Source organism: Protomyctophum parallelum (genome assembly GCF_964188405.1).
Source record: "Protomyctophum parallelum genome assembly, chromosome: 10".
In the NCBI taxonomy this organism is placed as follows: Eukaryota; Metazoa; Chordata; class Actinopteri; order Myctophiformes; family Myctophidae; genus Protomyctophum; species Protomyctophum parallelum.
The window spans coordinates 39649815-39663872 of record NC_139704.1 but is presented as its reverse complement, the minus strand read 5'-3'; the positions used below and the strand labels follow the sequence as shown (position 1 = coordinate 39663872).

Below are 14058 nucleotides of genomic sequence, written 5' to 3'. Positions count from 1 at the left end.
ACTTAAATACTGTTTTATTTTTCAGGGGTGCTAGCCCCTCTTATGCTCAGCTTTGTGTGTGTCTGTGTGTACAACATAAATGATTTGATTGGCTAAGCACGGAATGTGATGTATGATGATACGAGTGGAGAATTGTGGATTTAATTAACCCTAGATCACTAAAAGCTGGACAATTATATTTTTGTAATTTTCATAATGTCTGAGGTGGATGGGTCTTTCAGTCACTTAGCATGATGCTAAGTGACATCATAGAAGGTAGGTTTGTTTCCCTGCCCACATCCCGTGTGTGTGTGTGTGTGTGACTGTGTAATTCTATGCGTTGGTCTGGACGAGCTCTCTCCATCCTCCGAAGGCCTGCTCCAGGTACACTGCTACGGCGAGGCCGAGTCGGTCCTGGTTCTTCCCGGCTACCACCTGTATACCCAGGGGTAGACCCTCCACACTCAGCCCTAATGGAACCTGAGTCACCGGAAGACCCAGGACGTTGAAAATACCCGTGTATGAGAAGTTGAACGGCGTGAACAGTGGCGTGTGATGTCTGGGTGCTAGGTGTGGGTATGGAGGGTAGAATAAAACGCCATCATCACCCAACAGATCATCCAGGTAACGTTGCAGGGCCTCTTTCTGCTGTAGCAGGAAAGGAGTGGGCTCTGATCGCTGGAACACCTCAAATGTGGCCAAGGCTATGGCTGCCATGGTGTGAGGCGAAAGGCCCAGGGTCCACTTGACCATCTCCCACAACGACCAAACCTTGCCCTGCTGGTCTGATATGAGCTCCAAAAAGGATGTGGGCCTCTTACCATCCTTGCCTGGTGCTGACATCATTGCTGCCCAGATCTGGAAAGAATATTTTAGCTGAGGGATCATCATCTTCTCAACTCTGACCCCTAGCTTAGACTCTAGACACTCCACCACCCTACTCTGAGCCTGTATCAGCTGTTTGTCCACAGCAGACACCAGATGGGAACCGCCATTGTGAGGAACAGAGAAGAAACGAAGTTTCTTCATGTCCACCTCCGAAGTCAGACACAACCCGTCTGCATTGGGTCCAGCCATTACTTCTAACATGGGCAGTAGGTCCTGGGCATAGCGACACATGGGGCCTGTACACAGGAAGTCTGACTGGAGGCCTGATGGTGGAGGGTGCTGCCCATCGTTGCACACTATACCCGAGGTGGGTTTGTGTCCGAAAACGCCATTGAAGAAGGCTGGCAACCGGATACTGCCCCCCACATCTGCACCCAGGCCAATCAATGAGCCTGCACCGCCCAAAATACTGCCCTCCCCTCCTGAGCTTCCTCCTGGTATTCTGTCCAGGCAGTAGGGGTTCTTGGTGATCCCATACAGATGGTTGTGGGATTCCAGCCACATGCACAGTTCACTGCAGTTGGTAACCCCCAGGGGTATGGCCCCGGCTCTCTTCATCAGGGTCACGGTAGGAGCGTCAGACCCTGACACTACCTGGCTCCTCGACACCAGCCCTGTGGAGTTGGGCATGCCCTGCAGACAAAAGGCCTCTTTGACCGTGAAAGGGACGCCCAGAAATGGCAACCTGTCCTTCAGCACATCCTCGCCTCCTCCTGTTTCCTCCTCTATCAACCTGTCTGCCTGTGCAGCTTCCTGCAACGCCTGGCAGAACCTGTCTTTGACCATGGCATTGATAAGTGGGTTAATTTCTTGAATGCGGTCGATATAAGCACGCACCACCTCCACACTGCTCACCTCTCTCCGACGAATCATCCTAGCCAGGCAGACACCTGGGGTCTTTAGCAGAGGGTTGGTGATGGGGGGAAGCGTGGCTGCCGGAGCTGCTCGACATGTTGTGAGGAAGACGAAGATGGCCAACAGGGCAGCTGAAAAGTGATGTAAAATCAAGGCCAGAAGTCTCTCCAAGGTGCCTGATGCCATCATTATTGTGGCTGTAGTTATTATTATTATCTTACAAATCACACACATTATGGTAGCTGTAGTTAGTTAGTTCAGTCCATTATCAGAGTATTTCGAGGCCAGTCTGATGTCAGAGCTATGATATCAGACATCTCCATATTTGGGCATATTGACAGACATTCGGTTGACTTTATAAACCTGTGATGTAACCAATTTATACTGTTTGAAAAGTGAAAATATTCCCACTGGAGGTTTCAAAACACCAACCTATGTTATTTACAACACATTGGCACTACCCCTGGACCGCAGTGGCATGTCAGATACAGTTGACAACTACATACTGCTCCATAGCTTCGAGGATGTGTATCCCCCATAGCGGCATAGCCTGCAGGCATACTAGGCCTGAGGTTATTAATTCACACAACAACAAAAACCACTGATTGGTTTGAATGCTGGCAGCGTACAAGAAATATATGACCGTGATCGTTCTTGGCATTTGCAAGATAGCTGTGGACAGACATATTATACACATGGCCCAGGGCGAAAATACAATCTCCCGCCTGGCAGATTAATAACAACAGTCAGTATGGCAGAGCTTTATTTTAAGATCCCAGGGACACAATAATCAGGAATCAAAGTATTAGCAGGGAACCAGCAGCATGTTTTGCAAAAGTCAACCTTGTTTGCTAATAAAGCTTCATTGTACGATATTTTCAAGGCCCGAAAACAATGTGCTGTATGAAGGTTTTATTGAGTCAAAGCACTACCGACCAATATGTGCATACGCTGTCTAAAGCGGGCTCCCCTTCCGGAGCTCCTTTTGAGATTTATTGAAACACCTTGCACCTCCCTCGATCTTTAACCCATTAAGATCTGAGGCAGATTCTACAAATGTTGCAATATGCTATATCGTTTATGTCAGGCAGAAACCTCTTATCTTCATATTCTATATTTTAATGCCTTACTTGATCATACTACAGCGTCACACAAAAGTATCAAAAATAGTAATAATACTTTGGATGCTTTTGAATTTGAATCCTGACAAGTAACAGTTTTGAACATATGAGGTTTCCACCCGACAGAGACTATATACAGTAGCTAAAATCTCAAATGACACAGATGCTTTCCCGGTTTTAATCGGTCTGCTCATCCCTTCCCATACATATGCTTCCCATAATTCTGTTGTGGCACAGTATGACTTTTTACGCCATTCTTACACGATTTGTAATAGCCGGCTGGAAGTGGATTTGTCTCACTTTAGCCGTTGTGGTCTGTTGGTTGCAAGTTGTTTGAGATATGGGATAATATATGAATAAACTTAGTTCACAGAGCACTTATCAACGGGGAAGGGGAGCCAGGGGGAGGTGCAAAGGGTAGAGGGAGAGCTGCCTTGTTTTGACACATATTGGCTTGTTCATCGGTAGGGGCCGTGTCGCACAATGCAGCTTTAAGTACCAGAGATAATTCTGGGCTGTGCTTAGACATACTTCCTTGACAAGTCTTTGCCATAGTGCATTTTAGAGTTTCACAAAGAGATGTTGAAAAATGACTTGTGACTAGGAACTTTGTGCAATAGTCAATTTGGCCATGTTAAGACACATTTGGTGGTTGATGATGTATTTAGAACTGGTACCAGAAAACAATTTTGATAAATCGGCTGTCGTATTTGGTTTTCTTTGTGTAGAGCGGCTTTTGCAGTGCAGTCAAATTAATTTGACTAGTTCATGGGTAGTTTCAAAAGGATTAAATTATTAAATGAATTATTGTTATTCTTTACTATAGAAAAAGACTAAATGGTGGACTCTAAACCAAAATTACTATTCTGTGTCCATGTTGTTCATGCTACAGAGTACAGACATATTTTAAAGACATATTGTCAATCCAAAGCACATTACAACATATTTAGGAAGGCTACATTCAATACACATGCACCATAGCTTTGTTTCTACCATTACAATCATGTTCTGTACTGCTGATTACTAATAATGGTTGATATATAGAAAACTAGCAATTTCACCTTGGTGTTGGACGGACACAATTTTGCAGCAAAACCAAACAACACTGTGGAGTTGACAAAACTGTTATTGCTTACGCCTTGTGCTTGGACAGCTTATTACTTTTAAAATTATTTAAATTGTATTAAAGTTGTTTCAAATGGGGGTGTGAGTGATTATTTAAACAAAGATATTAAGTAATATATCAAGCCTATCTTGTAGCACAGCATATGAGCATAAACCTCAAATGGGGGAATATATATTGTCCAGGAATGCTGGTAACAAACATATTGATAACAAAATAAGAAAATAATTCAAATAGCAGTTTTGAGTCTTTTCTCTCTCTCTCTCTCTCTCTCTCTCTCTCTCTCTCTCTCTCACACGCATGACCACGACTTAACAACAGTACAATTAAATATAACAAAAAATAAATACTACACATATGCTAATCATATGCAAAATAAATTAGAATCAAGTTGGCAGACTGAACCGCCTGTTGGTTTAAGACTGTATTCCAGTCATGGAAGAGGGATGGATGGCTGTGGGGGTCCTAAAGCAGACGTCTAAATGTGCAATAAATCATCTTGGAATGCAGACAAAGTAGCCCTTGCCACTAGCTTGTTGACTGACAAGAAGTGCCATTTCCGATTGAATATCTCTTGGGGTTTTCAAAGAAAAGCGGTAGTTTTCACAAGGCAAATGGAGCAACCTTTTCACTGGTGAACATTTAGCTGGTTTTGAGAAGGGTCCCCCACCGCTGGTTTCAGAAGATTAACTTGGGATGGAGGTACAGTTGCCTATTCTGGTGTGACCACAGGTCTCCTAGAGGTTTAGAATAGAGAACTGGCAGCAGGCACAGTTGAATCAAGCTGGTTCTGGGGGGGGGGGGGAAAGGTGATAATTTAACTTGAAAATTTGCAAGAGCAGGTTAAACTTGGGACTCTGTATTTAGTGGAAAATGTCCATTTAAATCACAACAGGTTCTTGGTAGAAGACCATTTAAAATGTTTGGACTGAGTTGAGACTTGAGATTAAGGCTGGTTCTTGGGTGAAGGGCAGAAGTTCCACACTTCCGACAGAGATGAGATTCAGGCTGGTTCTTCATTGAGGACATGAGCAGATTAGCTTAAACTGCAAGGACAAATGGAGCTGTAGGCTGGTTCTTTAAAGGTGTAAAGCCATATACGACTGCAGCTGAAGTTGAGAGGATAGGCTGGTGCTTTAAGCAGAGAAGGCCAGTTTTAGACTGCAGGTGGAGTAGCCCTCGTCACTGGCCGAGCTCTGCCGACTGCTATGGTCATCCAGGTCGCTACCACCACTGGTGCTAACATTGTCCAATTCTCCATGGGAGAACTCAGTGCTTTCCACATCCACTTCGATCTCTTCTGTTCAACAAACAAAGCACAACACAAACTATATTAGTTAGAATCCTAATAAAGTATCCGAAATAATCTCTAGGCCTATATACTGTTGTAACCAGTACCACATAGTGGCATAATGGCATACCGGTACTTTCATAGCAAAATTCTAAATTATACTTAAATGCTAGGCCACATCAAACAATGCATTTCAACAAGTTTCAGGTAGGCATTTTCCGATGCCAAGAGTGAGCTAGCTCTCAACATACAGGACTTATCGGATGGTTTTAAATCATATTTTCCCTTTCTCCTCAGAACAGAATGCGAGGATTTGCAGTGCACTAAATATTGGTGAAGTTTCCCTTTAAATTTGTTCACTGGAGGCATTAAGAAAGATGAAGACGCAAACACATTCTTGCCACCAGCATCTGAAACTTGGTTTCTCTAAGCTTGCTCTTTGTTATATGAGTTGAGTTTGCCATAACCAGACTTTCCACCTCGGAGGAAAGCCTAGTCTGTGTTTCTAAATCGTCCGTGTGATCTGGTCTAGACCGGATGGCAAAATAAAAATAAAAAAAACTGTTATGGCCCTATTTTCACCAGTGCCAGTTTTTTTTTTACTATTTTGAAAAACATTTTTGAATAGTTAAAATAGCCATGTCGATGTAGATCAATAGATACTTGGCTCGAGCGAACGGAAGTTTAGCCTAGCCTAGCCCCGGACCTCAAATTTGAGGTCCGGGCTTACGCACGTGACGTCATGAATGTCTGTCCACCTCCATGAAAGTGCTGCAATTCCACATTTCGCCAGTAGGTCGTGGCAGCTTCAACGTTGGATAGCCTTACTGGGGGCTTGGACTGGAAGGCCCTAAAATGAGGATGCCCTTGATCACAGGGAATTTTGGTTACTTCTGATTTCGGTTTGTGGTTTCCTGCCTGATGATGATGACTACAAACCAGTGACTACAACATGACGTAAGTTACCATCCGCTCCCGACCGGATCATAAACCCGAAAATGGTATGCGTCCCAGGCTAAGTTTAATTTACCTCTGTCAGACTCTGAGTGATCCGAGTCCACACGGGAGCCCTGCAGGCTGTCCGTGTGGATCCTCTCTCCAGGGGTCTGCAGGTGGGATAGCTGCCTCTGCAGGTGCCTCTGCTCCCTCTCCAGAATCTCCAGCTGGTGCTGACTCCTCCGGTCCATCTCTTCAAGTTTCTGACAAGAGAGACAGATTTCTAAAGTTATTGTCTCATCTCATTGCATAGAAAAGGGAAATAGGAAAGCCATTGTGTGTCACGGTCCGCTCCGTGGATATTGACTGTCCTTATTTAGGTTTTGGACTTAGGCTATGTCTCTGTCATTTCAGTTTGTTCTGTATTGGTCATGTGTTCCTGTTCTGTTTGGTTTTCTGTTACTCGGTTGTTGCCTTGGTTTTGTGTATCTTATTTTGTAGTCTGGTTCCTAGTGTTTCCTGTCTGCCTAGTTACTGTTACCTACCTTGTCTAACCTACTTTGTGATGTGCCTGTGTTGATTGCATTTTGGTTTCACCTGTGCCCTGTTATCCTGTGTCTATTTAAGTCCTATGTTGCATTGTGTTCTTGTTGCTGGTGGTTCCCTGTCGGGTGAGTCTGTTCTGTATGTATTCTTAAAGTCCTGTTATTTACCTGCCTTTGTTTGCCCATTTATGGAAGATCTTCTGTTTTAACACGTTAACTGGTTCTGCAAACTGTCGCCTGCATTTGGGTCCTCCTCTGTACTCATTCATAAGGGCCTCTTTACAAAAAAGTAGAATATCTCCTGCCTCATTAAGGTATGCTATTGTTTGTTGTGCTTCCCTTTTCTCAGAATGTATATAGTACTGTTTTGTTTGTTGTTTGTCGTCTTTTCTGTGCTGTGTAATAATACTAAATAATTGTGAAGGGTTACAATTTTTATGTTCATGATCCTCTACCAAGGTTTTGTACAGTTAATAGTATGTAGTAGAACACACAGAAAAGAAAAGGGAAATGGTCTTCCATAAGTCACTTAAAACTTCATCGGTGTCTGAAGGCTTGATAGCTGAAACCTTTGTCATGTAAATTTGAAGCACATGGAATTTGTATTTGAGTGTGACCCTCCATGTTTTGAAAGTTTTATGTAGTCCATGGGGTATGGTAGCCTGACACTCAGTCGGGGCTGGAGCCAGGCTAGGGCTAGGGGTATGGCGCAGTGCCTACCCCCCATACCCCCAAAATAAGTTACTTTAAATGGGTGCACTTTAAGCTTCAATAATTAAATGGGAATCCATCTGCATTTGACTGTGCTATAAATATAAACTCATCCACATAGCTGTAGTAAGTCCATGTATGCTGGCCAATTGTGGAGTAGGATTCACTGTTTGACAAAACAAGGGCAACTGTTTATGTCCACTCGGATTACAAGACTAATATCCTTAGTCATTGAAGAACTGAAGTTACACTGTGGAGATTACTTTATTTTCGTGTACCATGGACATGTCTATTGGCTGTTACTATGTGCTGTAATGACTGCTTCCCAAAATTCTGCACTAGCCAATTTAATATCCCTGGTTTTTGTGAAATATTTTTAGGGTTAAGTAGTTTAATGGAAATGTAATATCCCTGGGTTTTGTGCAGGCATTTGCTTAGTTATTTACACTTTTACGTTGATTATATTATAGAGCTTTTAGCGAGCAACTGCCAGCCTTTAATTGTTGACGCTTCTACAGCAGTATGCTCCTTTCCTATAGGTTTGTGTGACAGGAAAAATGGGTCATCTCCCATGATTTATTTTGATAGACAAAACAAATTGATGCTGATTGATTTGACTGTGACAACTCCAGGTCTGTTCTGAATGACATTATAGAACATTGGTCCTCTGAGGGAGGAGAAATAGAATCCACAGCATGTCATGTTGCTTAAATAAATGGGCCTCACTTTTCCCCCAAGGAATACAGGTATATGACATAACCCATTAAGACCTAAGGCCAATTCTACAAATATCTTCCTCCCAGTTTCATGAAAAATGTACGTTTTATTTCTACATAAGTGGTGCTCAAAGTTTATCATGTCATGGACCCCCCAAAATATATTTGGCCACCGACCCACATCTCAAAATATTTTGTTCCAGCCCAGTGACCCCCAGAAGCAAAGATTTTAGTTAAAAAATGTTTGCTTTAAAATAATATAGATTTAAAATAATAGGGATTTCATTGCATTTTTGGATTGCATTTCCAAAGGGCAAATGAAAAAAATCCCTCTGGTGATAATCCCTGTAACAAGTGAGTCTATCAAGATGGTACTTCAGTCCAGAGATATGGAGTATAGTGCAGCATCACAGAATTGAAAAGGAGCGTTAAACTGGGGGCCTGCAACTTGGCAATGTACACGAGACGGGGACAAGAACCAATTGATAGCCAAGTGGCCCTGGCTATACATTTACTAAATCAAGAAATTGTTTTTAGATCTATGTTGCTCTTTAGTAACAAGTGAGCAATCGGGAGAAGAAAGACTAAGTGATTTGCAGCAAGTCTTCTCGTTCCTTGATCAAGTTGTGTTAATGTGCTCAGAATCAAATTTATACAGGACCCTGTACTGACCCCTGACCCTGCGACTGGTTTTGATGACCCCACCTTAATATGGCCTTTGGCCTTATTGAGCAGTCCCAGTGTAGTGTGTCGATTGCAGTCAGGTCCCAGAGGTATGAGGTTCTTCAACCTCTCCAAACACAGGCGGAGATGTGCTCGTCTATGGGCGGAAAGAAACAATCACTTATTTGCTATATGCTTCCCACTGTATGCAATGACTGATTGGACTTCTACATAATTAGTGTAGACTAAATGACTGAGCTATTTTGAAATGACAATTCATCTCCTGTTTATTTATTTTTATTTTTGACCATTATCCATTGTAGTCAATATTTTATTTATCCACTTTTAGTTTTAAGTATAATGATTAATGCATACTAGCTTGTTATGTATCTTTCTGTCCATTCTGACTGGTGTTAACTACATAAGCTGACCAATGCTCCTCCAGCAATTACTTATGGATCTGTCTGGCCACAGTTTTCAAAGCTGCTGAGATCAGCCAGACTGTCCTGATTTGATCCACCAAGGTCTCTGTCTGTGGTCTGAAAGAACGCTTGTAATGGCATTGAAAGGGAAACCTCTTTCCTTTCAAATAATGGAATAAAATGTAGGTCAAGTTGTGACATCATCACCTCTCTCTTCACTGGCTGCCATTTTGCAATAGGAAAACATTTTAGTATTGTTTCATTTCCCTGGGCTCAGGAAAGACTTCAAGCTTTCATCTCTGATAGCCCATACACCAACTCTTGCACACAATGTCGTCTCTTTGGAGATTAAGTGATCATTTATTTTTAGGAGAAATGTGCCCCGACGCTAGTTTCCTTTCATAGAAAAGGCCCAGCGTGGCCCTGCAGCAATATAAACAAGCTGCTTTTAGATCTGTAGTTGAGAAGCTCCCGGGAAGGAGCGCTGGTAGCTGGAAACGGAAGGTTCCCGTTTGCTGACTGTATAAATGCCATAATGTCCTCCAGGAACAGTGCCACTACAGAGGCTGAGTTACACCTCCCTCTCATTTGCTTTGCAAAACGGACACCTCTTTCCTATGCAGGAGGTGGATAATAAAGCCCTTGTTTGAAGTGCATGTGATAATATTTAAATTCCTCACGGTGCTGTGTGTTGTTCATTACAACAGCATATTTCACATATACAGTAGCACCAGAGAGAAATGACTGCAAGGCAGAAAGCCTGCAACACTAGATAAAATAACGGTCTTAAGGTGCACGGCTCAACAATGTCATGAAAGTGAGGAAATAGCCAGCACACAATGAATGTCCTTTTCACAGACAGACCGACAACAGACGCATTTCAACCTAATAGGTCTTCCTCTGCGTCTCAACGCTGAGGTAAATAAATAACTAGCCTCTGTGAAAAGGACACTACTGTAGCACCAGCACATGCAAAAGGAACACATAACAGAGATTGTTTTTGGATTATAAGCTTGATTCTCCATTTTGAGACAGCTGGCAGCTAAAACCCTGGGAACTGCACTGGCTACTGTAAACCAGTTTTAAGGACTTCCCCCTTTCTGTGCAACTTCTGTTCAGCCACATTATAAACCTGGTATATTATTCAGCAGCAGTTGATGACTGAGTTATTGATCTGAAGGTGTTTGAGCAGTCCGAGACAGAACATCTCAGCATGTCCTCATTTTACCTTTCATTATTTTTCCTCATTTAACCTTATTGTTTTTTAATATTGCTTGTTTTTCATTCAAAATAATTATACAACTCTATCTATCTTTTACTCACCTATTCTTTTCAAGTTCATTGTGTGCTGACCTGAAACAATTATAGACATAAAATACAATCGACTGTTATTGTTTTTACAGTAGCACAAAATAACATACCACACTTGTTCATAACCATGTAATAGCAATTGTTATGCAACAATAATAATCATTATCAATGATTGATCAATGATAATTATCAATCTATCAATCCTATAGGCTACTGATTTTGTAATGTGACACAAAACAAACTGCAAACGATGCAAGGGCTTTCAGTATCCTTATATTAGTCATAGAATGTATATATGAAGGTAACCACTTGTCTCAGATATGTGTATGACCTAGGCCTACCTATTGTGAATATGATCCAATTTCTTATTCTTGAATTTTCGTTGTTTCTGATGTGTGATCTCACTTTCCGGGTAGGTTGAAGCATACCCATGTTCACATTCTGTTGACGAAAAAAAGAAAGAAAAATAAACAAAAGGAAAGATTAATTACATAGCGCAGTTTGAGAAGTTATATAATATAATAACTATTAGGGTTAACCATGTATTCGATTCCCATGAGATATTTGGCATTCATTTTGAACCAGGTGGCAGGTTCAGAGCTCTCACATAATTCAAAATGTCTCTTCACTTCTCAAAAATGTATAGAATCAATGTCAGTTCATGCCAGCTTGATAAACATGACAACAAATTAGGCCATTTGGAGGATAAAATTAACAATTAAATGTAATTTAATTAAATTGAACTCTGTTGGATTATACTACAAATCCCATAAAGCCACTGAGCCAACCCCATGAGTCCGACCCAGTAACATGCGACGTGAGACATGAACCCAACTGTGATTGGACGTTTGCAGTGACTCTACAGCTGGAGCAAGATTCTGGTCCAATCAAAACGCTCAAATTTGTTCCATGTGGAATGCCATGTACAGATACAAGGAAGCGCAGACTGCTGCCTCTGAAAATGATCTGGCCTGGGCTTTGAATTGACATACCGGTATTTCAATTGGGGGAAGATTCTACTTGTAACTTTCCATTTATGTAGCAGCGTTCGCAATGCAATATTCTTCTAACACACAACGCCACTTAGGAACTGCATAGCCTTTACTAGACTACACCATGAAATTACAATTAAATTAAGAGAAACTTTGAGCCTCGAAATAGCCTAAATTTAGACACTCATTGTGGGAATTAGCAGGCCTAATAGAATAGGCTACTGCAAACTTACATCAGCCCTCTTATATATGAGAGGGCTGATGTTTGCAGTATAGGCTACGTGTTACGGTTAATTTAAAACAGTAGATCTTATTGTGTTGTTAGACACAATGGCCTAGTCCTTATAGACAAAATGTGTCTCCAAAATTGCAGCATATATGCAACATAAGTTGTAGACATCATATGCTTTTCGCTCAAATTATGTTTTTTTAGCCTTAAAACGAGGTTCGATGTTGTGTTTCCCCAACAGATGCAGTAGCAGGCCAATTCATCTCTCCTATGCGCGTCTTTTGTCGTCTTCACTTCTATTGTTGTCTGCCCTGCGCATTACGTGTTCATTATTATTCCACACGGGCCCGTGTTTACTTACTTCCGTTGTTCTTTTCGACATTTTCAATGTAATTCGCTGCATCGAGCAACACTTGCACGTTTCTCATAAAAGTGCCGATTTGGTCCATTGCGGAACATTTGGAGTACAGTTCGTCGTTGAAAGAATAATCAGACATGTCATTAAAATCCTGTGGATCCATAGACGCGTCCGATTCCGAAAGGACCTCTTCGGATTTCAGCTCGCGGTGCTGTCGCATGTATTTCACCATTTTTTACTAAGATTGTAGACCTACTATGATTGACAAATATAAGCGACACTGAAAGTGGTCTCCTTGCCGCGACCGTGCAGTGAGTGGATGAGGATGACTGAAATGAACTAGGTTGGATGGAATTGCAGTCCTTGCTTCAGCCTCTTGCCCTACTTGGTGGATAATCCCTCCCACTAACGCATGCAACATTGCATTCATTGTCATGCCATAATAAATCCTCATTATCAATAGCCTATTGCAGGCGAGTAATAAATAACAGCAATAGGGCAGGCTACACAACCTTTTTTTTCTTGAACATCCTTTGATTCTCCTCAATTTATATTCGCAAAAATGTTTCACAGACAGTAGTTTACTAGTTTTATTGGGACTCACGTTTAAACATGCTATGTCTTATGTCTAAAACACAAGACATTCGTCAAGTTTCAGGAATTATCAATAGTGTGCAACCTCCATGTCAAGGACGAATACCAGGGTTCCTCTCAATGGCCTACAGTTTATGCTGTGTGTGTGTGTGTGTGTGTGTGTGTGTGTGTGCGCGCGTGCGTGTGTGCGCACAGTTGTGCACTCTTGTCAGTCCCTGACAAAGTGCATTGTCAGAATTCAATCAAGTAATGTGTCTAAGGAGAATGCCATGTGGGACTGTGATTCATTACACTCCCAGAAGTCATGAATGTAAAAGATTTCCCCATAGGTATAATGTAATGAATCCAAATGGCCGGAGACACAATTTGAGATTATTTGCCCACAATAAATCCATTGTTTTGTGTAGGCTATATATTTCCCATCATAGTGTCTTTCCCACCCTTGCCTTGGTGTAGCTGCCACTGCAAGAGAAGAACAATCCAAATCTACATATAGAAACAGCACAATATCCAAGACAACAAATTGTGCTTAGAATAATGTTGCCATCAATGAGCTGCCGTGTTTTAGGCCCAATGCAGCAGGTTTAAGGTGTATGTGTGCTGTGAAATGACCACACGTCATTCCAACATCAAAAGCTAACCTCTAGGTCAGTGATTCTCAACCTGCGCACAGGGATACCCCAGATATCTGACTAAAACCTTGGAAAAAAAAACCCTTTGTGATACAGATACATATGAAGTTAAAATATATTGCGTTAATTATTGATCTTAGTCGGAACACAATTGACTGACTGATCATTAAAATAAACATACTTATGCTCTGAAATGACTTTTGAGGTTTTCAAGAGGGCCCTGATCCATAAAAAGTTGAAAACTACTGCTCTAGGGTGAATAGCACCATAGCAGAACCAACCTTGAAATTGAATTCACTCCTAGTTGGCCTAACCCTGACCATTATGTCTTTTGACTGATTAAGAAGTCATACCCCCCACCCTTAGCTCTCTCCACCCGACAGAAAGGGGAGGAGAGGATAGGTTGGAGAGTCTGCCTCTAAAGGTGCAGCCATGCATGTGGGGTCTGTGTGCGTTGTGTTGTGCCGCTGAGACAATGGGTGCAGATGGCCGGCCTGCTGCAGATGTGTGGCTAGCCCTCTAACGGACGCCTGTGAGAGAGAACACCCTCCCATGGAGTCTATTTCAGCTGCCTGGCAAGGCCTGACACACACACACACACACACACACACACACACACACACACACACACACACACACACACACACACACACACACACACACACACACACACAGGTTCTAAATTGGTTGTC

At 42.1% G+C, this 14058-nt stretch overlaps 2 protein-coding genes across 3 annotated transcripts; both read right to left on the bottom strand.

The window, feature by feature from the left end:
- Positions 1–312: 312 nt before the first annotated feature.
- LOC310865827 (fatty-acid amide hydrolase 2-A-like) lies at positions 313–1908 on the bottom strand (the record flags this gene model as incomplete). Its single annotated transcript, XM_083775037.1, has 1 exon — positions 313–1908. The coding sequence occupies one exon, from the start codon at positions 1906–1908 to the stop codon at positions 313–315; it is 1596 nt and encodes a 531-aa protein (XP_083631163.1).
- A 1760-nt stretch (positions 1909–3668) lies between these two features.
- Positions 3669–12436, bottom strand: LOC310865175 (max-interacting protein 1-like). 2 transcript variants are annotated; one of them, XM_083774200.1, is made up of 6 exons: positions 12144–12436; positions 10903–11002; positions 10574–10603; positions 8871–8985; positions 6288–6456; positions 3669–5266 (listed from the first exon to the last, which is right to left on the bottom strand). In XM_083774200.1, exons 1-6 carry the CDS (start codon positions 12370–12372, stop codon positions 5103–5105), a joined length of 807 nt encoding a protein of 268 aa, XP_083630326.1. In that variant the 5' UTR covers positions 12373–12436; the 3' UTR covers positions 3669–5102. The 2 variants fall into 2 exon arrangements, with proteins under 2 accessions (XP_083630326.1, XP_083630327.1); XM_083774201.1 differs by lacking the exon at positions 10574–10603.
- Positions 12437–14058: the final 1622 nt, after the last annotated feature.